The sequence below is a fragment of the Haliaeetus albicilla genome, chromosome 10 (assembly GCF_947461875.1).
Source record: "Haliaeetus albicilla chromosome 10, bHalAlb1.1, whole genome shotgun sequence".
Lineage (NCBI taxonomy): Eukaryota > Metazoa > Chordata > Aves > Accipitriformes > Accipitridae > Haliaeetus > Haliaeetus albicilla.
In genome coordinates, this window is record NC_091492.1 from 38838039 (window position 1) to 38862851 (window position 24813).

The window sequence follows — 24813 nt, forward strand, 5'->3', positions numbered from 1 at the left end:
CGTGGGGCTGCCGCGCGCCGTGGGGGGAGGGGCGGCCGCGGCCGTTCCCGCCTGAGGGAGCGGGCGGCCGCGCTGAGGGAGGTGGGGGGGGGGGGCGAGCTCCGTGGCTCGGTGCCTCATCCTCGCGTCTGGAGGAGCTCTTTCCCCGGTCCCTCTGGGCTAAAGTCATTCAAGCTTTTCCCGGCGCACCCCCGGTTGGGGGGGGTGTGTGAATGAACGTGAACGGCCTGGGGGGGTGTTGAGTCAGGCGGGGTGCGAGACCCCCGCGCATTCTGCAGCCCCTCACACAGCAGGGCCGCCCTCGCCATGCACGCTGCGGCACGCTTTACCACAGGTCACCCCCCCCAAAAACCGCCCAGTCCTTGGGCTGAAGACATCTGAGGGGCGCCCGCCAACATACCTCCTCCATCTTCTCTCCATCCCTCTCTCAGCACATCCCTCCTCGGTGCTGCCCAGCCCCTGGCTTCCCCTGCTTTGCCATGGCACCCCAAGGCACGGTAAGCTTCCCTTCCTTCCAGGGTCCCTCCGGCCCTGCCTCGGGCTGCCTTGGGCCTCCCATCCCTCTCCACACCTCTTTGCTCAGTGGGATGCCCCGCAGCCAGGCACCCTGACCGCAGGCGGTTGGGACACAGAGATCACCTTCCCTGAGGTTTTGTTTTTATTAGTTGATTATTTTTTGGAGGAACAAAATGGACCAGTGTGATAATCTCCTCTGATCTCGAGAGAACTTCCTACGTGCTCTAAGAGACAGTTTCCTGTCTCTTTATGGCCTTGTTCCCAGATAACGGGGTCAAAGCCCTGTCTCAGGGCCCAGGCGGGAGGGAAGATGGTGTTGCAGCCGCTGAAGAGGAAGGAAACCCCGGAAAGGACTCAGCAGGCCTCATGGGCAAGGGGTGGGCAAGCGTTTGGCACATGGTGCAGCATGAGCTGTTTGAATTTTAGAGGGAGGTTGGTGCGCGGTGACCTCAGACAAGCAGTGTGGGCCTTTGCGTGGTCTGACTCACGTTTGGGAGGGCTGGCAGTGGCAATCGGCATGTCCAGCTGCAATAGGCAAGGGTGTGACAAAATAACCGCGTTAATTCCCCAGACGTGCTAGCAGCCTTTGCAAATAGCATGATTTTAGCTCAGTCTCATGACTGTTTAATTTGTGCTTTTGTTTTTTCATTTTGTTTGGGGCTGGCAATGTGAAATGAAGCAGCACTTGAAAGCAAAAAACATTTAAAATGGAGAAATACATTTAAGATGACTGACTTGAAGTGCATAATAGGACTGTTGTGTAGTCTTTTTCCAGCTTTGCTATCTTTCTTTCATGCTTTGCCTTTTCCTAAAGCTCAGTCACATCATGGTCATTTTTCTTCTCTTTGTTCTTCTTCCTACATTGGCAACTAGTGCCAACTGAGGTGTTTGGATTGGAACATATGGGCTGTGTCTCTGTAGACATTTAGCACAGTTCAAATCCACAAAAATGCAAGACTCATCCAGTGTCATTCTTATGCTTTAGACAAAATCATCCAGGAAAGTCTCATAACATCACTAACACGAAACGATCTTAAAGTAGACCCTGAATACATGTACAGGTATCATTTTACCAGCCGCTGAAATACAGCCACCTCCTGGGTGGAAAACAACAGCTGTTTAGTCCTGTACAGCAATACTAGCAAAACAGTAGACCTAGAGATGAGTAATACCATCTGAAAATTCACATCTATGCAAAAATATTTCATCCGTTGCTAGGGAAGCTTACTTAGTAGCTATACCTTTGATCTGTTCCTACTGGTTTAAGTGCTTGTATCTGCCAAGGAGAGTCAGTTTTAAACACATGTAGATAGGCTACATTAGATTATGAAGGTTATTATGTTTTCTTCTGTCATTTGAGCAGTTTTGGATCATTTTCTATTTGGCCATGGCCAAAATATAGATTAAAAGATAGTAGTTGGACTTGCAATAACATGCTAAATAATGTTTAAAAATAATTACAAAAGCCACAAGTTAGCAGCAGATTAGTAACACATAGTATATAAAAAGGAAATAAAAATTCCTATTGCTGCATTTTACTGAATTATAATTTTTGTTATCATAAAAATCAAATGTAGTAGGTCAAATACATAGTTATTTTGCCTCCATTTCATATAGATAATACTAAAATCTCCAAAGAGCTGTAACATGTCAGGAATAAATAGTATTTAATTATAAACCAGTTTTTGTGCAATACTGCATGGGGCTGGACTAACGCTAGAGAACCAGCACACCCACCTTCCCATCCAGACAGGACTCTAAGGCACGGAGAGGTTTTCAGTTTGGAAGGAACTGCCACAATTAGCTGTTCTGAACTTGTATTCATGCAGGCTGTGTGCATCTTTCAAGTACTTCCCCCCTCAGTTTCACTAACTGTGGTTGAACTAGGCTGGATCTTCTAGGTAAAAGATCCCATGTTCTACTTACGTATGAGAAAAAGGTGACTTGTTCAAGATCATTAATGTTATCTGATAAGACTGTGCTTCAACTTCTAGACTACAGACCATCATCTCAGGTGTATTACATCCCTACAACTGCATTTGGTTTAAGAAGAATGGATAAATGTATGGTACCACCTTTACCTTTTTATTACATATAAATACATTTATGCTCTTTGTCTTACCTGTTGGCAGCTTCCACCCTCAGAGCATGGCCAAACAGTTGTAGCTCAACTGAGGAGGTGGGGAGCTCTTAAAGTGCATCAGCTGCTGATGAAATAAAAACTCAGTTGGCAGAATATTCCCTTGAGAAGGTCCTGTCCCTCTTGCCCTGTGCCCAGCTGCTCCTTCTTCCTTTCGCCAGAAGCTTCTGACTGCATCAGTTGGGCTGAATGCCAAATAGATTGTACATGTGGCTGGTCTCTAAGTAAGGAGAAGTAAATTTCCGTCAAGGGTATAGAATGAGAATCCTTATTGTTTCAAATCAAGTACTGGGTATGCTTCCAATGCAAAATTAACGACCCTAATTTAAACCATGAGGAAATAGGAAAGAATATGTTGGATTTGGAGGTAGACAGCTGGAGAAGAAATAACAGTAGTGAAAGCAGTTATGAAACAAAAACTGAAGCAGTCACAATCACTTCTCCAAATGTGGAAGGCTGAAATACTTCAGGATACAAGTCCACTAATTACAACTCTAGCAAATACGCCTATACAGCTTTACCTCTGTGCTGGCAGGAAATAGGAAAATAGATCATTAAGAAACCTAGTTGTTATTCTTGTGGACTTCCTAATGTATCAGCAGTTTAAGTGTTGGTATTTTGATCACTCAGTTCTGGAAGAGTTGTTTGGCTATTCTCTTACAGACCAGAAATAACTTAAAGCTTGCTTAGTTCATTGACCATCTGTCCACAATGTCTTGTGCTATACTGTCTTTGAGGACTTGCTGTAAAAAATGAATGCTTTTTACTGTAAGATACAAGACTGACATATTTAGGAGATCAGAGAATTTATAAATAAAAAAATATGGAATCAGCCTAAAATGCCTATGAGCACATCTTTTTCTTGAGATAACATAAAATTTAAGTGGGCTCTTGAAGGCTAAGTTCCTGAAGCATCATTCCTGATAGGAAAACCAATGAATAATAATTATAGCTCTGTGTATCAATCTGTGATCTCTCCTGCAATTTCTTTATATAGGTAACTGTAGTAAACAAGAATAACAAAGTGCTTTATATATGCTGAGTTAGATAAAAATTGCCAATTTTAAAGCAAAGCAATTTTATTATTGTTTAGCCTATGTGTTAGTTTGAAAAGGTACATGCTGGACTAAAACGAGCTACTGCTAAATGATTAGGATGGTTTGAGCTGAGCTAAGCTAAGCTCTGTGGTTTTTTACCTAAACAAAATACATGCAAATAAGATAGCGCATACCATAACTTTCAATAGTCACATTACATGCAGATGAAAAGAAATTTGGGGGATGAAAGCAACAGAATTTTTGTAATATCAAAATAATCAAAATACGTAATACCTGCCTGCCCTTAGGTTTAGTTCATGTAACTTAGGGGTATTATACCAGTAACTAAAAAACATAGGAAGAATAATTTAGACTTCTCTATAAGGTAGATGATCTGCTTTAAGGAAAAGTAATTTCCTTGCAACTGCATTCTAAGCCTTATATTGATTTGCTTTGCACAGCATCCAACAGCAAGATTTAATAAATAATGTAATCACAGAATTCCATATACTGATAAATGGAAAAACAGATAACCTGACTATCTAAAAATCAGTATTCAAACACAGGAGTGATAGGGTAGAAGCTGGAAAAAAAACCAACCCATGTGTTTTCTCAAGATGTTTCTTTATCTTAATAATTACTCATAGATGTCTTATAGTCTCCTATGTCATCTAAGAATTAGCCTATCAGCTTGGTTATTTGTAATAGTAAGTTATACCCTCTAGTGGTTTACATAGGAAAAGGAAAAGAAGCCAGACAGAGATCGATTAGTTTTGTTTTTTTTTTTTATCATGAAAGAGGCTAAATAACATTTTCAGCTGTATAACATAGGGTATCACTGGTCTGTTGAGAAATGCTAGTTAAAACGGAAAAGGCACTGCAAGCATTAGACTTGAGTTAGATGTCTGGGTTTAGTTAGAACAGCTGAGTCTAGAATATGACCTGAACCACTAGTAGAACCACTTGTTTGCAGACCAAACAAATTGCCACTGCAACACTTGCAGTCTGGAAGGAGTGGTTCTACTGATGTCCATGTCAGAGAGATGTGTCCTTACATCTGAGGGCTACATTTAATTCCTACACATTTAAAGTAACTCTGTATGCAAAATAGGAATACTCATCAGTCTCCAATATTGCAGTGTAATAGAATCTGTATTTCCAGACTCCTTGTGCAGTTCAGAGTTCATTATCAAAAAAATATTTTCTGAAGAAGCTCATAATCAGGGTTTCTTACAGTTACCAGGTCTTTTGTTTTATTTGCCAGTTGGCAAAGGTTCACAGACTGAGGTGAAAACTGACAGTGCTGGAGAAAATATCCAACAAATGCCCCTCTTTTACCAAGAAAAAGCTGTTGAGCTTATTAAAAGAGTTGTGCAAATATTCTTCAATCTTTTCCAGAAGCCCAGTCTCCTAATGTGGAGTCATCTAGGTCCATTTTTAAATCATCTTTGTTTCCATAAACAAAATATCCCTAAGAATGGTAATATCCAGGAACTTCTTCCATTTCTCTAAAGTAGCACATCAATGTGCAGTATTTGTCATAAAGTGATGATACTTGACTAGTATCATATCATTCTGGTTATCACCTTGGTTTTGCCCTTCTCCTGCAACCCCATTATTGCTACAAGATGTAAAAGCTTTTGGTAGTTCTTAATTATCTTCTGGTGGCACTGATTACTTCCTGGCCCTCCAAGAGGAAAGATCCCATGCTATTCAGGTATGACACTGGTTCAGACTTTACATCATCTTCTAAACTAATGTTAAGCGAGATGGTAGTCAGAAGCCAATTAATTTAAGGCCTCATGAAGGAAGGATTTACTATGCCTTATCTTTCTGAGCTGTAGTAATTCTGTATTGTGTTGCTGGCATTAGTTCAGCTACTGCAGGGTCTTAGACCAATGTAATCTTCAATACCTCTAGTCATCTCCTTATTACTTTTTTTCTTCTGCTCTGGCAAACCAATCTCTGCTCTCTTTATCCTCTTCTAAAGCATATAATAAAAGAATGAAAAAAAATTGCCCATCTCCCAAGCTGGTGTAACTTCACTGATACTAATGTAGTACTGTAGGATCTAATTAAGCTCACTGACTTCAGACTCCACATCACAGTTAATAAAACTGAGACAGCAGTTAAAAAGAAAAAAAGTTCTGACAAGGATTTATTAATTTATGCTTGTGAACAAATGTGTCTGACAGTTGAATGATGAGATTGCCATACTCTGTACAGAGAGTTTTTTCTAGAAATCTTCTTTCCACTGTGTTGACAGAACTTGCAGTATAGAAGTTCAGGAGTGGGTGTCAGTTCACAGGCTCTAACCCAGTTACAAAGATGGCTGCATGCCCAGATGAGATGAAGGTTCAGACTTTCTTGCTACTGTTCCTGTTTCTGTATGTTCAATCTTGCTGAAGAACCAATCAAGCTGTCTGACACCTGGCACAGGAGGGGGACACTAGGTGTTACCTTCCTGTGTTAAGCTGGCTAGGAAGTTCTATTACCAAAAAAAAAAAAGGAAAAAAAATTTTTGAAAAAGCTATTTCAAGCTAAAAGCTGGAAGGAAAGAAGCTAGTCAAGCTGAGCCTTCTCTGTGTTTTTTTCCTGTCCATGCTGAAGGTTGAGAAAAGTCTCCTTCAAAGCAGAAGAACCTCTATACTTTAACAGGGGGAAAATGGCAGTTCTGTAGTTACTTTAAAAATGCTGCTTTCTCGCAGGTGGGCAGATACTGACTGTAAGTGGCATTTTGTGCAGAACACTTGCAGATGGGCAGATATTGACTGTGAATGGCGTTTTGTGCAGAACACTTATATTTCAAACCTTTAAATACTTATTTATATATATAAGAAAGACATATAAAATCTCTAAGTATTTTCTCCAAGCCTTAATTTCCTCATCCACTGGCAAAAAATAAATATTAAAGTTTTCTAATCTTCACTTGAATTGTCAAATTCCTCCCAGTCTGATACGCTCATAACTTCCGATGGAAAATCAAGGTGATACTTCACGCGGTCTGCATGCCATTCTGAGAACCATTTCTCTGTTTCCATTAAAATAGCCCTGGGCAAAGTGAGGACACAGGCAGCCATCCCAGAAATATCATCCTCCAGCTGGGGTCCTTCCTCCCAACAGTCTCTCTCTGCATCATAAATGTGGACATAGTCCATGCGGATTCCTCTGTTGTGGGATCTGCCTCCCAAGACATAGATCCTGTTGTCTAAGACCGCAATGCCTGGCTCTCCATGTCCTGCAGGAAGCGGACATACATTTGTCCACTGATCAGTGCTTGGCCTATAGCAGGCAACCTGTAAAAAAAAGAAGATTAGCCAAAATCAAACTTGTATCTTAGTGACAGAGCCTGGCCATATGGCAAACTATTTAGGAAGCCATGCAATATCATCAGTCTTTTGACAGGGTGTTGATAATGGAGAGAGCATATCACTATGTAGTAAAAGTACAGTACTCAGCAGAAAACTGTGCATAGTTGCCATATAGCTTTGAATCACAAGTTCTGACCCTGCTGCTGGAGTAACAGCTGTACGTCATTAAAAAAATGTATACAAAAGTGAAAGAGATGAGGACACATGCTAATATAAGCTCAGACTTAATGCATCTGTTTGCATTAGAAAAAAATGTGCTGGAACATACAAATATGACATATCTGCTGAGCTGTCTCTGCACCATATGTTGGGAAGCTTTAGATTTCACTGGGTACTTACTTGGCTAACTGCTTTTATTTGTAAGCACCTTTTTATGATTCAGATATACTTTTCAGCTAGATTTAATTCTGCCATCTTCATTCACTTTATAAGAGCAGTTACTTTTTGTGTCTTCTCTTCATGTCTCTAGCAGTTCTAGAAGCTGGAATAAGACTCAAGAGAATTCTCACCAGCCATCACTTTTTATCAGGTACTGTACATTCAATTGCATTATATAATTGCCATCCAACACATCCTTTACAAATCTGTCCTGCAATTACACATTGGTAACTCAAAAGTCCTCAACTTAGAAAAAAATGCACGTGAGAAGACAATGTAAAATAAATTTAGTTGATGTGCTACTTATTGGGTATGTGCATGCCAATGAATGTTATCCATCAAAGTTGTTTTAAAATTGGTAAGAATTCCAAGTGCTAGAGCTTTAATGCTTTGTGCATTAGACTATGCATTCAAGACAGAGAGCAGTAAATAAATCATTGCAAGTTCTGCAACTGAGTGGGGGAGAGCTGGTGCAGTAGCTGTTGCTGGGCAGACAGTTTTATTTGCATACTTAGTAGGAGAAAGACATTACATCAGAGTGCAAGCATCCATAAGAAACAGACTCTTCCAAGAAAGACAGGTATGACATGCTCTCACCTGGTGAACATCCCTTCTGTAGCCAGAATCATTGTTGCTTCCTCCAATTACGTAGAGCTTTCCTAGCAGTGCAGCCATCCCATGCCAAGCACGTCTCACTGGACCATCTGCTAAAACGTCCCAGCGGTCAGTCTTTGGGTCATAACATTGTAGCTCCTTCAAATAGTCTTCTCCTCTCCTCCCACAAGTAATATACATCTTCCCATCCAGTGCTGCTCCAGCGTGTGCGTATACCTGTATCACCACATGGGAAAGCAAGAGGTTGAGGTCTGGATTTATGTATTTCTCCCGGTTTCAAAGTATGGAATAGACATTAAGGGAGTGACATTCTTCATGTATTACGCAGATATCAACATCTGGAAAGATTTCCTTATAGACAATTCCTTTCTAGGTGATTATGCTATAAGTGTGAATTTCTGAACGAAATATACTAAAATTTCTAAAACTTCCAGAACTGCAGTGGGTTCTCATTCTTTATTGTTCCTTGATTAGAAGATCATTCGTACTATTACTTTTCTCCCTAGTCTACTTGGAAGCCTTTCTGTTGGAGGTTTTTCTTATACAAGCAGTGTTATCAGAAATGCAAGATATCCTACTTAGTAGCACTCAATTGGATCTTAAGGATTTTTATATTCTCAGCATTGACACACATTTATTATTTGTGACCTCATGCAAGCTCTTCTGCCTCTGCATCCCTTTCGTAAAATGGCAGTAATATTTGTATTTTTAAGGTGTCCTGAGATTCTCAATTGAGAGGCATTATGAAATCAGAAATATTATTTTGTGCTGGTCACTTGACCCAAAGCTTTTAAAAGGTACAGTAGCAATCAGCATAGTTTCTTGAAAGATTACTCAGGATTTTAGTTTTCTTCCCTAACCAAGATTCACCAAGCAGTTGTTTGTATTTATCTTCCTCCTTTGCAACACTTTTAACCTGAAAATGGAAATTCTTGCCTTTTTTAGCAGTGTTAGAACTTAGAACAAACTTTTCCACTCATAACCCCAATTCCCATGTCACTATACCATTTCCTGGTTCCTGAGGTCACAACTGCTAGTTTGGCAATTGCTGTTCTAGAAGGATAAATGCTACTGATGACAAAAGACAGCTATTCACTCATGTATTTCAAATGAGTAACGGTCTTAGGTTAGCTCAGCCAGATGTGATTCTGCATCACATAAGCTATTGTGACTAGAACTTGTTACCCAATCTCAGTTCTGTGTGCAGGAACTAAGCAGTCTATAGAAACTGATGTACCTTCTTCCTGGGGCATTATCTCTTCTGATCAGGAGTAAAGCAAGTTGTCAGGACTGTAAGTGAGAAGCTTGTACTACTGTGGCTCATAGTTTACCTGTGTAGGAGGAATGGAAACTTCCTGTTCCCAGAGGTTATGTGTTCAAGTTTAAATGGTTTTAAGGATTAGCACAATAAAGGTGCAGGGGAAAATGACAAGAAAACAGGAAAAATAAGCATTTAACCTCAAAATGTAATTTACATATATTATTACTCTCCTTTCTTGATATTCATTTATCTCATATATAGAGGCTACTGTTTTCCATCTGACTATCAGCAAATTTAAAACTACACATGAGAAAAGCATCTAAAAAGATTAAATCAGGAATTGGGGAACAGTAGTAGTGTGTGTGGCTAATGGACTCCTTACCTCCTTCTTCAGAGGTGTCACATATTCCCAAGTGTTGCTTTTAGGGTCATACCTCTCCACTTCCCTCAGGTCTTCATGGTAATCTCGGCCTGCGACAGCATATATATAGTTGTCCACAACACAAACACTGAGGTCAGCATGCTCTTGCTGTAGGGACTGGATCTGGAACCATTTGTTGTGTCGCGGGTCATACCTTGTAAAAGAATGGGATCAAAGAAAGTTATTCATACAGGCACAGAATCATTGCTGGAATACCAGACAGTACCACAGATGTGGGTTACTGTACTGTTGTTGGCTGAAATTGAGCTCAGCTGTAAGTGGAGTGAAATTTGGCCTTGTCAGCATTTTATTATTAGCAAAGTTGTTTTATTCTATTTTTAGAAGATGTATTTTAGCTGACATAATGATGCTATAAAAGCCTAGGTTTTCCATTATTTTATACACTGCTGTCAGGTTATACATCAAAATCTCTGCTTGCACAAAGCCATTCTGCAAGGTAAAACAGTCTAAAAATAGCACAAAGACTGAATCTGGATCTTCAAGAGTCCAAAAAGGGCATAAATATGTGGTGGGTTCTTTGATTCTTTTTCCCAAATATCTGCTGCTCAAAGTGAACCTCATGATTCACTTTCAGATCAAAATATCTATCTGGTCTGGAAATTTTACTTACAGAGAAAACTGGTTGTGAAGTGAAACTATGCATGCCATAAAATAAGGGAAACTCAGCTAAAACTAGTAAAAGTTACCACAATATAAAAATAAAAGTGTTTGTATCTGGTTTTGCAGTGGAATGGACAATGAAAGGTCTAAACTTGATCCTTCCTCCTGCTCTTTTCCCTGGCACAGAAGAATATGAGGGGACCCTGGAATACTGCTATTGTGCACACAGATTCTTGAAAATCAGCCAGTAATAGCATTTTATTTAAAAACTCTTTTTGGTAGCTAAATCCCTTTGTATTGGGACTAAAACTACACTCGGAGGACTTCTAGAAAATCCTAGCTCAAGAGCATCTAGACAATCTAGGGTTCTAGGTTCACTACTGCTTCCCACACCTTTAATACTTCCCCCCTCCAACAAGGCAGAAAGTAGCACATGTAATACTCTTGAATAAGTAGCTGTTTCTACCCTGTCAGGCTTGGCTTAGTCCCATTAGCGCTGCTGGAAGCTTCCTGTTACTATGAGACTCATTTGTTTACTTCTTGTGTTTTCTATCAGTGAGGCCCCTGATCAGTTCCTAATCTTTCAGCTAGCAAGTGTACAGACTGCGCTACTGGCTTACTGACTCAGAGATGGGCAACAGGGTGGCAAGAAAAATAATAGCAGGATTATCCTTATCTTACCTCCAACACCTTGACTCTGCTCGAAAACCACTTACATTGTTGTCTCCGCCAATTAAATATACAAAATTATTGAGAACAGCAATCCCTTGGTTGGACATTCTGGGGGCTAGTGCAGCTGTAAAGTGCCTCCACTCTCCCAATAAGGGGTTCAGATACTTGGCTTGATCACTGAGGACAATGGATGGAGTAGAATGCATCCCTCCAAATCCCACTACACACTGGAACTCTGATCTCAGCTGTGTCTGGGAGCTCTGAAGCATTGGCTGAAGACATTCATTCTTGTGGTACATTAATGCATCTGCGACTGTATCTTTTAAAGGACATGGACTTAATTTGTCATGAAGCCTTTGCAGGATCTGGGGTTCCATCAGAGGAAAACGAACTGTCTCAAGTAGCTTAAGGGGCTCCATCAGGGAGACCTGATCTGTCTCCAGTTGCTCTGGAGAATAATGGTAAAAAAGTGCCCCATCATAAACTTCAAACTCATAGTTAACCTCTAAACGGTTGCTGCTGAGAAGGGAGTAGACCTTCTGCAAGGGTAGCTGTCGGTACACTTGTGTCCTTGAGAAAGCTGCAAAGTTCTTCAAAATGTAGGAATCCAGCTGATCACTCAAATGTCTCAAGTCGTAATGGTCAGCTAGTCTGTATACGTCGAGGATGTTCTCTTCGTCTACCCAGGACATGAGAAAATCACAACAGAACTTAATGACTTCTGGAATCTGCAGGAGAGAGATATTTTTCATTTCAGACACCACTTGCCTCACACTCAGGAGACAGGTGACAGAAGCCTGGGATGACTGTAAGGAAGTGGTACACAAGATAACTGCTCTCCTCACAGTCTGATCACCATGTTCACTTGTGCCCAATTCACCTTTCTCCAGAGAAAAAGAACTCAACATGGGTATGTAGATGAATATAATATAGACTTTCTAGCCACACTGTACTGCAGGCCTACGAGTTTGGCTTCAGGTGCAACAGCAATGTGTCTTCCAAGACACATGGGACAGTGGACAGCCAGGCTGCCTGGTTCGTTAGCGTGGCACCAAACTGCAGGCTGCCTGGGAGGCAGTCATGAAAACGGAAGGCATGGAGGACATAGTGAAAGCCAGGTTTATAGTCACTCCGTAATTTCAGGGCACTATAGACATACTGTATCAAAGACTGTATCTGTAACAAATATATCTACATCACTCAAGAGCAGAGGAAGCCATTTGAAAGGAAAATTAATATGTAGTGTTGTCTTCTGAATACAATTTGAAGTCATATCTGGCAGGAGGGACTACTGGCAAGTAAAGAAGTAACTGCTGTCCAAGAGCCCCTCTGCTAACAAAGTGGTGCTAACTATGTGTGTACAAACCAACCAAAGCAAGCACGCGGAAAGTTCCGGATTTAGTACCAAAGCCTTGTGCAGCAGTTAGCTGCAGGGGAAATTAAGAGAAAAAACTTGTCTTAAAGGCACATGAACTCTGCACTTAGTGCAGAAACCATAGTGGTAGGATTTCCTGTAGTGACGGGGTCAGGGGAGGTTATGTGCCTGTGGACTCAATCTGGGGAAGACCTTGAGCAGCAGAACAATTTCTGAGCAGCAAGCCCTGTCCTTTACCATAGGGCAGAGGTATTCTATTTCAGGGAAGCTTTCATAAGCAGATCAGTAGAAGTGAGTGCTAAATAAAACAGTCCTCTAGATGAAATGGTAAATGTTTATAAGTAATAAAACCATTGGCACAAATAAGATGTGCAAGTACTCATTCATTGTTCCTACCCTTCCATAATTAGTTCCAGTGGATACAGCATCCCAGAGAAAGGCTTCTCATCAGACCCATGGTCTTATTCACCCCCTAACCCTCCATCTAACCAGATATCCATGTTTTCTGTTTCTTTCATTGTTGCTTTTGTTTCTTGCTTCTTTTTTGTCACATCTCCCAGTACCTCACCTGAAGCTGACAGGCTGCAGCTAAGGTTTCCTGTACACTGTTCACACTGAGTTCCAGCTCAGAAGTGTAAATGAAGTTCAAGATTTTACACATTGCATTGTAGGAGATGCCATGAATATGAACTTCTTCTTGTTCCATCTCTCTCAGTCCTCCTGCAAACATTCCTCTGTAAAAAAGACAATGGCACATGCTATGGCAGATTTGCATTGAAGCTATTTTCAGTTTGCTTATCTTACGTTGTCCCAGGAACATAAAAAAAATATTCAGAAAGATAAAAACCTAGCCAGACACTTCTATGGCATTACCTCTTCTCTAAGCCACTGATACCAAGAGTACAGGCCTTTAGGACCTACGAAAGTAATACTATTCATTCTGCAGGAAAACAGTAGGGGCCATGTGAAAGGTACGATTCACAGCTGAAGGACTTAAATACAAACCCAGTACATACGGATAGTCAATGGGCAGAGGCAGATACTCTGGGTGTGGGGGAAGAGGAAAAAGAGAGGAACTTGGGACTGTAGGCATTTTTTCTAAGCTAGAGCAGTTTTTCTTCCAGTTAGAAGTTTGCCTGGATTGCCTTGGGATTTATTTGTTTGTTTGTTTGTTTGCTCTATGAAAATAAAGTGAGTTCAAGAAACTGCTAGTCAAATTGACCAGAGGAGTGCCTGATTTAATGGACAGTGAGTCACACTATAGGCATGTAACAGAGGAGTGACCCACTTCCAGTGACTTTTTGTGTATTATGAAATGATCACCACAATGGGCAAAGTCTTCCAATGCTAAGGATATATTAAAAGCCACCCAGAGTTCATTTATGCAGAAGACAGCTGTTCAGATAGTCTCCTCTTTATATACCTCCAAGTACCACAGGCAGTGAATTTAGTGGAGGTAAGCTCAGATTTCTGTAGAGAAATAACAGAAAGATGAATAAAGCCATACTTAGTATTTTGAAACACATTCAGCTCCATCTTACAGGTCTAATTTTACATCCAGAAGCAGTGTGCCGAGAAAGAAGATTTGGATGTTGCAAGTTTGAGTAATATTCAGACACATGCTTGTTACTGCTGTATGGAAGTGTACCTGAAATAGTCACAGGATGCAGCTAGAAGTATGCGATGAGCCTCAATAGGTTTCTCTTCCACTACCAGAACTACATCGAAGAGGATGCTGCTGTCTCGGAGAGATACCAAGCCACTGAGCAAGGCCTGAGAGTGCTCTGCACTGCGGTATGTGTTGCTGGTGCGCTGCTGAAGGGAGGGCTCGAGTTGAGCTTTGTGTGGCTGAGTCAGCTCCTGATCCTCCGCCATCCCAGGCAGAAATGCTCAGCCACCAGCTGTAGCAGAATGAAATCTGTGAGACAACAGAATCAGCAAAGGTTTGTGCCTTTTGCTTTACTAACGGTCCTCTGACCCCCGCCTGTCACAGAAAATAAATCAAACCAATTCTTCAGTCAATGGAGAGACAGTTCTACCCTGAATAAATTATTCTGAATGATGATACTAGAAACAGACATGTGTACATCAGCACACCAAAGTGGCAGAACATGGTTTTTCAAACAAGTATTCTGACTATTGGGTTTTCAGTCCAAGAGTCAAAGTATGTAGCATGTAGGGATATTTTTTTTTTCTTAGCAAGAGTTTCACTTCCCAACCCATTACCAGAACCCCTTGTTTCTTTTGCATTTCTACATCATTTATAACAAAGAACAGACATATTTTTGCTAAATTGCCTAATAACCTCAGATAACCTTGCTGCAATATAAACTGCATGTTCTTTCTCTTGATATTTTACCACAGAATCTGAAAGTTCTCCTCTCTCCCTGTCTTTGCTTTTTCATTTTCCTTAGCTGAGCACATTTCCAACTGTCATTCTATAAAATACTATATGAAAGTGTAGGCTTCAAAGTGAGTTTCTTTATTGTGACAACTTCAAGCTAGCATGCACAACTGCTTTCCACTTCACTCTGATTCCCTGCAGAGACAGGGTATTTCCTCCAGTGTAGGCACTGTAGAGGGCTGTCCTGTACTTTTTTCTAGGGCTGCCACTGCCACTGTAGGAAGGTCCCCTATGGCGCATGGGGAAACACCTGTAAAAAGCTAGCCAGAAGTGGTTGTGTTTCATGTCTATGGTTAAGCTCTCAAAATCTCATGAGTCCTCTTCTACCATCCTGTAATTTACCCTTTCCATTGTCTTTGAAGAATGTCAGAAGTTGTAGCAGTTACAGCTCATAGACTCTATCCAGTTGTCAGAGCGCATTAGAAAAACCCTCACATTACCAAAAGGAAGTACCTTAGCTGATATGGTGCTTAAGACACAGTTATAATAGCCTCTCCTCCAGCAGCCTGGGAAATAGCTTAGTGGCACCAGGGATAGTCACAAGGGGTTATCAGCAGTCAGAGAAGCAAAAGCAGAACAAACCCAGCAAATCCAAATAAACAATGAAGAAATGGAACCATTGTTTAATTGTGCCAGCTATAGACAGCGAATGCAACACTGGAAATCTCTCAAAGTACTGCAAGGTATTCTGTGTATGGTCAGTGAGGAAGGAGCTATCTGGATGACACCAAGAAATATGAAAATGTTTATTGTTCTGCCTGAGGGAAGTTACCCTACACTGTCCAAAACAAAAGGAAGCTAGGTGGCACTGCATGGTAAATGGGATGGAAAAAAACCTGAAAAAGCCTGTTAATGGTTGTCTGCTCTTTGCCAGCAAAACCAAGACAAGCAGCTCAGAATAGGAGCTCCGATGAGACAGCCTTCTAGGGAGCACATTCAGGTCAGTTATACAGGGGAAACTATCCATCATCAGCTGAAGAGATGAGTAATAGATTATTTTTCATGACAGGTAAATGCTTTTCCTAGAAATAAGAAGAATGCTTTTGAAGCGGACAAAACATTACTGTATAATTTGATTTGCTCCTGGGTAATACTAAAAGTGATGGATTGAGGCAAGGGAGATATTATAGTAAAGGCAAGTGAAGGAGTGAGTGTTACTAGATGTTGATCAGAAATTTCCCATTTCACTAGAAGGGAATAAATGCAGCAAAAACAAGGTCGGGTGAGATATGGTCCAAATGAGGAACAGATTCAGATAACACTCCAGAGTTAATGTGGTTAATGCTCCAAAAAAGGCTGCATCTTTTCAGCTACTTAGAGAGCTATATCAAAGAAGTCTCTATAAGAGTAAAATCGTTGCATCAAAAAGCAGAAGTGAACATAACAAATGAACTGTTTTCTGAATTCAAAGGCTTTTGTTGAATAGGGCAAACAGCATGACCTTTGATACAAGCCTATAGTTTGTCATATAGTGTAGGATTGGTGGAAGAGGCTAGGGAGAAATAAGTGAGATATATTAAAACTACACAGGCCATTGACCCCGTGTAACAAGTGTTAGCAAAGAAATGTATTGTAGGAGAAGTCGTTTCCAGAGAGAGAGAGATACATGCAGGGTAGAGCGGGAAACCTGTATAATCATGCCAAGCCTTTATTTAAATCTACCTTTAATTAATATAACTGTAGAGTTACTATTCAGAGTACATTCTGTATCCAAATAATCTTAAAAAGGAACAGAAAGGGCGTGAAGCTTTCAGCAAGTAAAGCTGTAGAAAGGATGCGATCTTACAAATATGGTAACTGGAACCAGGAAGATCAAATGTTATTATGAAAGAGAGTAAATAAAAATAAAAATAATTGAAATAATTCAGGGATTCTGAAGCCTGTATGAGCATTAGTATCTGCAGAGCTTTCAGTGACAAATGGGGCAGTCTCAGAGATATGCAGCAAGTTTATCTCACTGCTAGTTCTACTAGATATGGACTTGAATTATCCCACAACTGTTAGCAATAGCTGAACAAACCAACCCTTCTAGCAGACCTGTGGTAAGGCCAGTGTGGTCAAACATAGATGCTGGGAGCGCAGCTGAACCATCCTCCACAGCTGATTTTTGGCTAGTCAACAGCTGAGCCTACAGGTATTTTGCTATGCTTTATTTTCTGAATTTTGGCAGTCCCTACTTTCTTGTTCTCAACTTCTGCCCCTAGATTGTATCTTGGCTGTCACTGTTGAGCTGGACTGTCCTTAGGGTGGTCACTCATGCATGTACACCAACACAAGAGCTGCCTTGTGCATTTGGAGCACAGAGCCACTATAGTATGGAAATTCACCACTCTATAGCTACCTGTGAGTTTTTTTGCCATCCACAGTTATTTGCTGCTAACCAATTTTGGGTGTGTAGGTTGAATACCAATGCTGCTGTGGAAAAAGGGTAGAATACTATTGAGCAGGTACAGTGTACGTGGTCCAAAACTTGCCAGCACTCATAAGCTCTTTTTGTACGCAGATACATGAAGTTTCTTAATTACACTGTGGCTACTCAGACAACGTATATCCTGTAATGTGTACCTCCCTACTCTCCTAAACTGGGCTTCAAGGCTTATAAGTAAGTATGCCTGTCTATTGTCATAGTTTTAACCAGTGGTAACAGACTATTCTAGGAAAACTCTCACTGCAGTGATTTTCATGAAGTGTTCCCAACTTAAAAAATTAAAGGTGGACATGTGTGGTATTAGTCTATGATGTCTGACTGACATAGGTGGTTGAGTCCTCTTCTTTGAGCCAAAAGCCAAGGAAAGCCACTTAACTCCTACCTCGGTAGTCTTAGGAGCTGGTAGAAAAGACCTTTAAGACAAAGAAGGGTAGAGAACCATTAAACAGCTTGTGGGGGAATGGCCAGCAAGATTCATTTAGCTGATTACTGAGTGTGCTCAGCTTTCTAATAGCTGTACAAGGAGCAGCTGGGGTTGGGTGGGTAGGAAGTTACAAAGAGTGGTTGTTGAAACAGGGTTAGTGAGGTTGTGTTGTGGGCTTCTTTGAAAGAAAAGTGGGGTGGTTTTGCCATTTGAGTTTTCTGGATTCAGTGCAGTGTGCTTGGTGAGCTGATAGTTTTGCATATTTCTCTGAGTATTGTTCTAAATGCTAACCACAAATTTGCTGGGGAGGGATATTAGAGTTAGCACAGCACCTTGCTTCTCACACGGTGTTGTATAACTGTGACCGGTGTGCTTTGTGCCTTTGTTACTGTCTAAAAATCTGGTAGCCAAAACAGTGGAAGTGTGCTGTTTAATGTGTGGATACCAGCTGGATGGGGGAATGACTGTTAATCTATCTAGGAATTGTTATGCATTGTAAAGTGTCCATCAGTCTTAAAAATTACAAGGAAATTTACTGAATAACCTCTGTATATTTTGAGCTGAAAGTAATTTAACCCTATCTCCTCAAACTTGTATTTTGCTTAATCTTTATTGCCCTTTATAGGAAAAAAAAAAGCTAAATGTAGTACAACCAGTACAGTTCTGAATGGAGAGAGAGAACAGGTTTGTTCAGCCTCTTGTATGCTGTAGAAAATCTTCTATTTACTGTTTTTCCTTCCTGGCCACTCAGGAACTCTGCTGGATTTTAGGGCTTGGGACACCATTTTCACAGACTGGCATATCTGCCCCTGTAAATGAAGGGGCTGTAGGCAGGCCCTTGCTAGCTAATGTAAATGCACAGTCCCTTGAACCATGCGTTAAGTGCCCTCTATTCCTGAGCCTCTCTCCTATCAGCTTCTTGCTTGTAGGACATTCTTGAGGCCTCTCTGTTCTCTTACTTCTATTATTGAGAAACTAACTCTGTGACTGAGCCAAGTTCCTAGAAATCTGAGTGATAAGTTTGGGGTTTTTTTCTCTCCTCTTATGCAAGTTTCTCAGTGCTGGTCAGCTGTTAACAGTGACGTTCAGTGGCTGAGTATTGCAGGACAGACCCTAAGTTGGAAGAGATGAGGAACTCCTATTCACCATGCTTCTTTAACAGTAGTAAAGATAAAAAATGTTGTCTCATGTTCTGTGGGATGCTGTCTCCAGAAACAAGGGAAAGCAAGTCCTTGTTCCAACCACTTTGAAACTGCAGAGAAGATCAGACTAGAGATTTTCTTAGCTGGCTGCACAAGGTATTTGAGACTGCAGTTATGTTGGTTTGCATTTGTCTTTTAGAGGACATGGGTTAATGTAGTTATTAATTTTAGGGTACTACAACTGAGTGCCCACTACATAAAGAGGAAGGAGGCCTATGAGGTCAGTAATTGTATGTACACTTCTATAGGCAATGCTGATGTAGGAAGACATGCACTGTTTAGTCACTTCAAATCAAGGAGTTAAAAACCCAAAGCAAACAAAAAAATCCCCCATAAATGGCAAAAGCCTCAGGGGTACCTAGAAAGACATGACTGCTCTTTTTCAATAGACTGAAGTTTTCTATATTCCATGCCTGGATTCCATTTAGGAACCAGGAGAAAGCAGCCATGCCTTACAATGGTAGACAGGGAGGGAGTATGAAGGAAATACAGTACTTCCTTCTATTTCCTACTACATTCAAAGTTCACTGTATCACTTCTGGTCTCTTGTAGTAAGCTATGGACACAGTGGAAGCTACAGTGTCTCAGTGGCTTGCTGATAGCTCTGTGTGATTGTCTTGTATTCAAATTCCATTACCACAACATGCTTCTGCAGATTACTTGTATGAAAAATGCAGAAGTGTTAGGCTTCTGATTATTCAATTGCAATAACTCCTTATCTGTACATGAAAAGAGTTGTGTTTTTTTTTTTTTAACCAAAATCCCCTCTCTGATCAATGACAGAATACTTGTTTTCACAGCAAAGGTATGTGATTTATGAGTGAGAAGGTTGGCACTGGGATAGGAGGAATTGAGGGAATGGATTGTAGCTTGATCATTCAAATGGCAAAATGATGTGAGACTGGTATGCTGGCTTGCTCTTGTGCTCACTGAAAATCCTTATCCTTTTAAGAACACAGGGTATAGGAATGGAGTAGCTCAACTAGAACAGGGAAGGGAAAAGTTAAAGGCATGGCAAAATAGATATGCTAAAAGAGAATGCAATGTCTGTCCTACCTGAATTTTTAAGCGCAGACCAATTGTTACACCATGCTGTTTGTGTGCTGCTCCTGGAAAGAACGTTCTGGGGAGTGGGAATTCATATGCCTTAAACCATATGCTTCCTGAGGTTGAGAAGAGTCCTGTTTCCCTAAGAATATATATTGTACCTGGGAGCATTTCCCAGCAGCTGGGTCAGGGCATATGTCCTGGATGCATCCTGCTGCCATTATAGATATACTCAGCCTTTATTTTCTGGTGAGATATGCTGTGCACTGATCCTGTGCTTTAAACATAGTGTAGATAATTTACAGTGCTGAAGGCTGTTATTGGTATTGCATGGTATGATACATACCTAGGCAAGTATTCATCCCTTTTATGACTAGCATCCATGTCATACAGTGATGCTTACTAGTGTGTGGTGTGGGGGTGGGTTTTGTTGGTTTGTTTGTTTTTTTTTTTGTACAGTTGTGCTGACAGCCTTAGTTCTCTACTGTAGAGAAATGGCTGGATACAGGAATGATTATCCAAGTTAGTTTCTATGGAAACTCAGACATTTTTGTATTCAAGAGCTTGTAGCTGTCAGTTACATCTCTACAAAGAGGTGTTTTATGCAGATAGTGATATTTTCTTGTGCATCAGCTGTGCCCAAAATAAACTAGAGCTTGCTGGTGTTGGGTATCCAAATCTGTTTAGCTTACTGCCATATGGACAGGTGGTTTAAGCTTGGTGGGGGTCCCATGCTTTCTGAGAATTGTGGAATAATTTAGGCTGGAAAGAAACTTGGGAGGTTTCTAGTCCAATCTCCTGCTTGAAGCAGGGAAAACTTCAGAATCAGGTCAGGATGCAGAGAGCCTGGTCTAGTCAAGTGCAGAATCTCTATCCTTGTTAAGAATTGGAAAACTGAGTGCTTAACCATCAGATTTTTCTTTTTTATCCTGTCTCAATTTCTTTTCCTGCAATTTGTGACACTTGCCTCTCATCCTTGGCACTGTGTACCACAAAGAAGAGTATGGCTCTACAGCTTCCTGTACCCATTAGCTTAAAAAATGGCAACTGGCTCTCCCCTTAGCCTTTTCTTTTTTTGTACTGAACAAACCCAGTTGTCTTGCCTTGAATGTGTTTGTTTCTCCTTGTATGTGCTCCTGCCCTGTATGGTGGTCCTTCACTGAACTCACAGGTTTTTCTTTTGGTATGGAGCTCAAAGCTGGGCATGGTATTCAGCTTTTGTGGGTCTGTAAGTGCTGAATAGAGTGGGAAATGATAATTTCCCATGACCTACTGACTATGCTCTTGCTAACACAGCCCAGTATGAAGCTGGCCCCTATTGGAGGAATCATATTCAGCTTGCTGCTCATCAGTACCCCCAGGCTCTCTTAAAAAGCTGACTTCTAGCCAGCCTTGTCTCCAGCCTGCTCCAAGATATGGAGTTACTGTGTCCCAGGTGCATGACTTTTGCTATCAAAATTTGTGTGGTTCCTCTTGGTCCATTCTTAAAGCTTGTTGATGCCCCTCAGTTGCAGCTCTGTCCTCTTTCTTGCAGGCTATCTTCCTCATAGCTTTTTTTCTAATACAGAGCAACCAGTATGGTGTGCTGACTGTGATCCAAATAGATGAGGCAATTAAAAGTCATAGTGCGTTGGAGGAAGTTTAAAATCGGTGCCCTGAGGCTTCCCACACCTTCATCTCTCCCTAGGGAGTAACAAGAATTAGGATCTAAGCCAGGCTTCAGCTGAAAGCCTGACAAGAAGACAAGATACAAGACTAGAGTAAAATGCTAGTTATGCTGACTCTCAGGGGTTGCAAATGCAAATAGGCAGAACCTGGCTATGTACCAGAATTTTAACAGGGCAGAGGGCACACAAACAAATAGATCAACTAGTCAGGGAGTGTGCAGAATGGGGAGGCAGCTGGGTCCCTGCCAAAATAGTTCAGAAAACAGATGTGATGCCACAAACAATGTAAATTGAAAAGCAAAACTATTGTTCATTCTAACTGGAGTGCAGATCCTGGAATAATTCACCAACTGTATCATAATTTGTAATGGGCACTTGTAAGACTGTTTGCTACATGGCAGACAATTGAGTACACCATTATGTGTAGCCAAGACTTAAGCCAGTTTCATGGCTTTTGAAGAATAGGGGAAGAGGGGTGAAGGAAAAACAGAAGCTTTGCTCGGCAGTACTTCTTTCAGAATTATGCCTCTGCATTCACAACTGTGCAGAAAAAAATCTTCCTGAAATACCACTTCACTTTAGGAAACTTGTACAAATATGGGAAATAACCCAAACAACTCCTTTTGACTGAGGTCCTTGCAAAAAGAAACAAAGACACCTGGTAGTATATAATATCTCAACATTAGTTCTGAACACTCATCAAATGATGAGATGCTTTTGCTAGGTCTATACACACAATCTTTCTTTCAGTCACTAATGGAAATATGCAAGCACATCACTCTGGGCTGAATTTCTGAGCCATTTTCAGTTTCTAGCATTAGTAGTATACTTGAAGTGTGGGAGGAAACCAAAAGGCGTGGTTTGGGAAACAGCTTTTGCAAACTATGCTGTCTCACAAATTTTGGCATTCATTCCTTTCAGAAGCAAACACCTGTGGTTTGTTGGTTTTTTTTTCCCCAAGCCTATTAAAAGTTATTTCTAAGACATGTTGAGAATAAAACATCTTGTATTTAATATGTATGTGGCTAAACTCCCATGAAAGGTATCTATGTTTATATAAATATTTTAAAATATTTTTTTCCCCATGAACAGTAGCATAACCTAAAGAGTATGAGCTTTCTAACTTGACTATTTTCCCTTATCTATGAGTAACTTGCAACTTACCCAGATTCATAGAGTTGTAAAGTTTTCTGTGGTGCATTTTTGGGAGGTGGCCTGTGGCCCAAATGCTACCAAGAAATTGTAATAAGGAAAAAAATATTCAATATGGTGCTAAAATGCTTTCTCTTGTGGCTTCATCATCTTTTTAAGAGTTTGATTATCTCTTACTATTTTTCTTTTTCTCTCTTTTCTAATTTTGAAACAAGATTTGCTTTTCACCCGAGTCTTTCAGCAGTCATGTTCCAGTTTGGATGGAGTGGCTGTTTGTGTTTAAAGGATGGTGTGTTAACCAACTATATTCAGAGAGGGTGTACCTGCTTACCCTAAAAACAGATGTCCTACCATTAAGGCTTCAGCTTTTTCCAGAATCAGGAGGTAGTGTTTAGTTCTATGTCCAGATATATCCGGTAAATCTGTGAGAAATATGTTCTTTTGACAGAATTGTTTTAGTTATCCCAAGAACTCTCAGAAAGCCCCTCAAAAATCCTAAAGTCTTTTCCATAGAACACCACCACTTTTTTTTTTTCTTTAATGAAGCTTCTACAGGATCAAGCTCTCTAAGTAATAACTATGCCAAAATTGCCAGTTTATAAATTAGCCAATGGTATATGTTCTACGAATCGTGAGAGACACAGCTAGTTGGCAAGACTTGAACCTGCTTTGCTGAACTGCTTAAACCACATCATGAATTTTTAATAGTCTAAAATACAAGGAGGAAAAAAAAATTAGGAAGTAATTAATTCTGTGCCAAATACAACAATTAAGTGACCTGGAAGAGAGCAAAGGCCTCTCCCTGCATGCTTCAGCTCCGATTTCTGTACCAAACATGAATTCCTTCATATCATTTGCCATGTTAATTTTGTTCCTGTAGGGACCTGGGGGGTTCCCCCCCTGCCCCGTAACTTATACATTTCCCATCAGGAGCACAGAACGAGCCGTTTTCTCCGCAGGGGAAGGCTACCTAGAGTTGCCCATCATTAGAAGAGACAGCCTGACTCCAGAATAACCCTGTGACGACAAGGTGAAAGCCAGTTCAAGCGCACTTCTGGTTTTACTTTCTCTTCCCCTGTTGAAAACACCTTTGCAGGTCCCGACACCCAACGTCCTCCGTTGCTCATCCCACCTCCCCTGCGGGCGCAGCCCGGGCAGCTTTGCGCGGGGACGTGGGTCTCGGCCTCGCCAAGGGGATCCTCGGGGGCTTCACGCAGGCAGCAGAGCCCCGGCGGCCTCGGTGGCTTCGTGTGGGCGGGCGGCAGGGCCGTGACAAGGGGCTCGACGGGACCAGGGCGGCCGTGGGGTTGGCAGACCCCGCTCCGCTGCCTGCCGCGCTTGCCCCCGGACCTCCGGCCGTTCCCCCCCTTCCCCCCCCCGCCCCGCCTCTGGGCATCCCGGCGGCGAGCAGGGGGAAGCGGGACACCGCCTCGTCCCGGGGGGCTGAGCCGGGAAAGCCTCCCGCTCTCGGCGCCATCCCCCCACCCCCGCCTCCCCGGGGGAACGGGTGACACCGGAGCCGCTTGGGGGTCGCCGCTTGGGTTGGGCGGCCCAACCGGGGGCCTTGCGCTCCCTCCTTCCCCCCCGCCCCGGTCCGCCGCCGCCGCCCCAGCCACCTACCGAGAGCGGCGGCCTCCGCCAGCGGCTTCCGCCTTCATGTGCGACCCGGAAACCACGGCGACCGCGCGTGACGCGCCCGCCCGGCGAGGGAGGGGCGGCCGCGGCCGGAACCGGGGCGGGCGGCGGGGGCGAGAGCCCCCAGCGTCACCCGGGAACCCGCCAGCCCGAGGGGGCCCGGCTACCGGTGGCGCTGCTCTCTGTCTGTGTGTGTGTGTGTGTCCCTGGGCGGGGGTGGGCTCGGTCGCCCAGCCGGGGCCCGTCACCCCCGCGGCGGGGCCTGGGGCTACGGGCGGCGGACACCCCCTCGCTGTCGGTGCCCGGGTCGCTACCGTAAGTAGCGTGCAGGGGCGGGACTACATTTCCCAGCGAGCCCCGCGGCGAGGCGGCCAGCTCTCGCGAGAGTTGGCCGGGCCGGCGCCGAGACTTCATTTCCCGCAAGCCTTCAGCGCGCCGGAAGTGGGT

At 42.2% G+C, this 24813-nt stretch overlaps 1 protein-coding gene and 1 long non-coding RNA gene across 3 annotated transcripts; one reads left to right on the forward strand and one right to left on the reverse strand.

The window, feature by feature from the left end:
• Nucleotides 1–182: 182 nt before the first annotated feature.
• Nucleotides 183–11042, forward strand: LOC138687486 (uncharacterized). The gene is made up of 3 exons (XR_011326674.1): nucleotides 183–497; nucleotides 7534–7593; nucleotides 10917–11042. It is a non-coding gene; the product is annotated as an uncharacterized lncRNA (long non-coding RNA).
• On the reverse strand, nucleotides 5835–24649 carry KLHL22 (kelch like family member 22). 2 transcript variants are annotated; one of them, XM_069795128.1, is made up of 7 exons: nucleotides 24352–24649; nucleotides 14056–14308; nucleotides 12976–13141; nucleotides 11042–11760; nucleotides 9701–9893; nucleotides 8040–8273; nucleotides 5835–6989 (listed from the first exon to the last, which is right to left on the reverse strand). In XM_069795128.1, the coding sequence occupies exons 2-7, from the start codon at nucleotides 14280–14282 to the stop codon at nucleotides 6612–6614; spliced, it is 1917 nt and encodes a 638-aa protein (XP_069651229.1). In that variant the 5' UTR covers nucleotides 14283–14308; nucleotides 24352–24649; the 3' UTR covers nucleotides 5835–6611. The 2 variants fall into 2 exon arrangements, with proteins under 2 accessions (XP_069651229.1, XP_069651228.1); XM_069795127.1 differs by having other exon boundaries at nucleotides 14056–14325.
• Nucleotides 24650–24813: the final 164 nt, after the last annotated feature.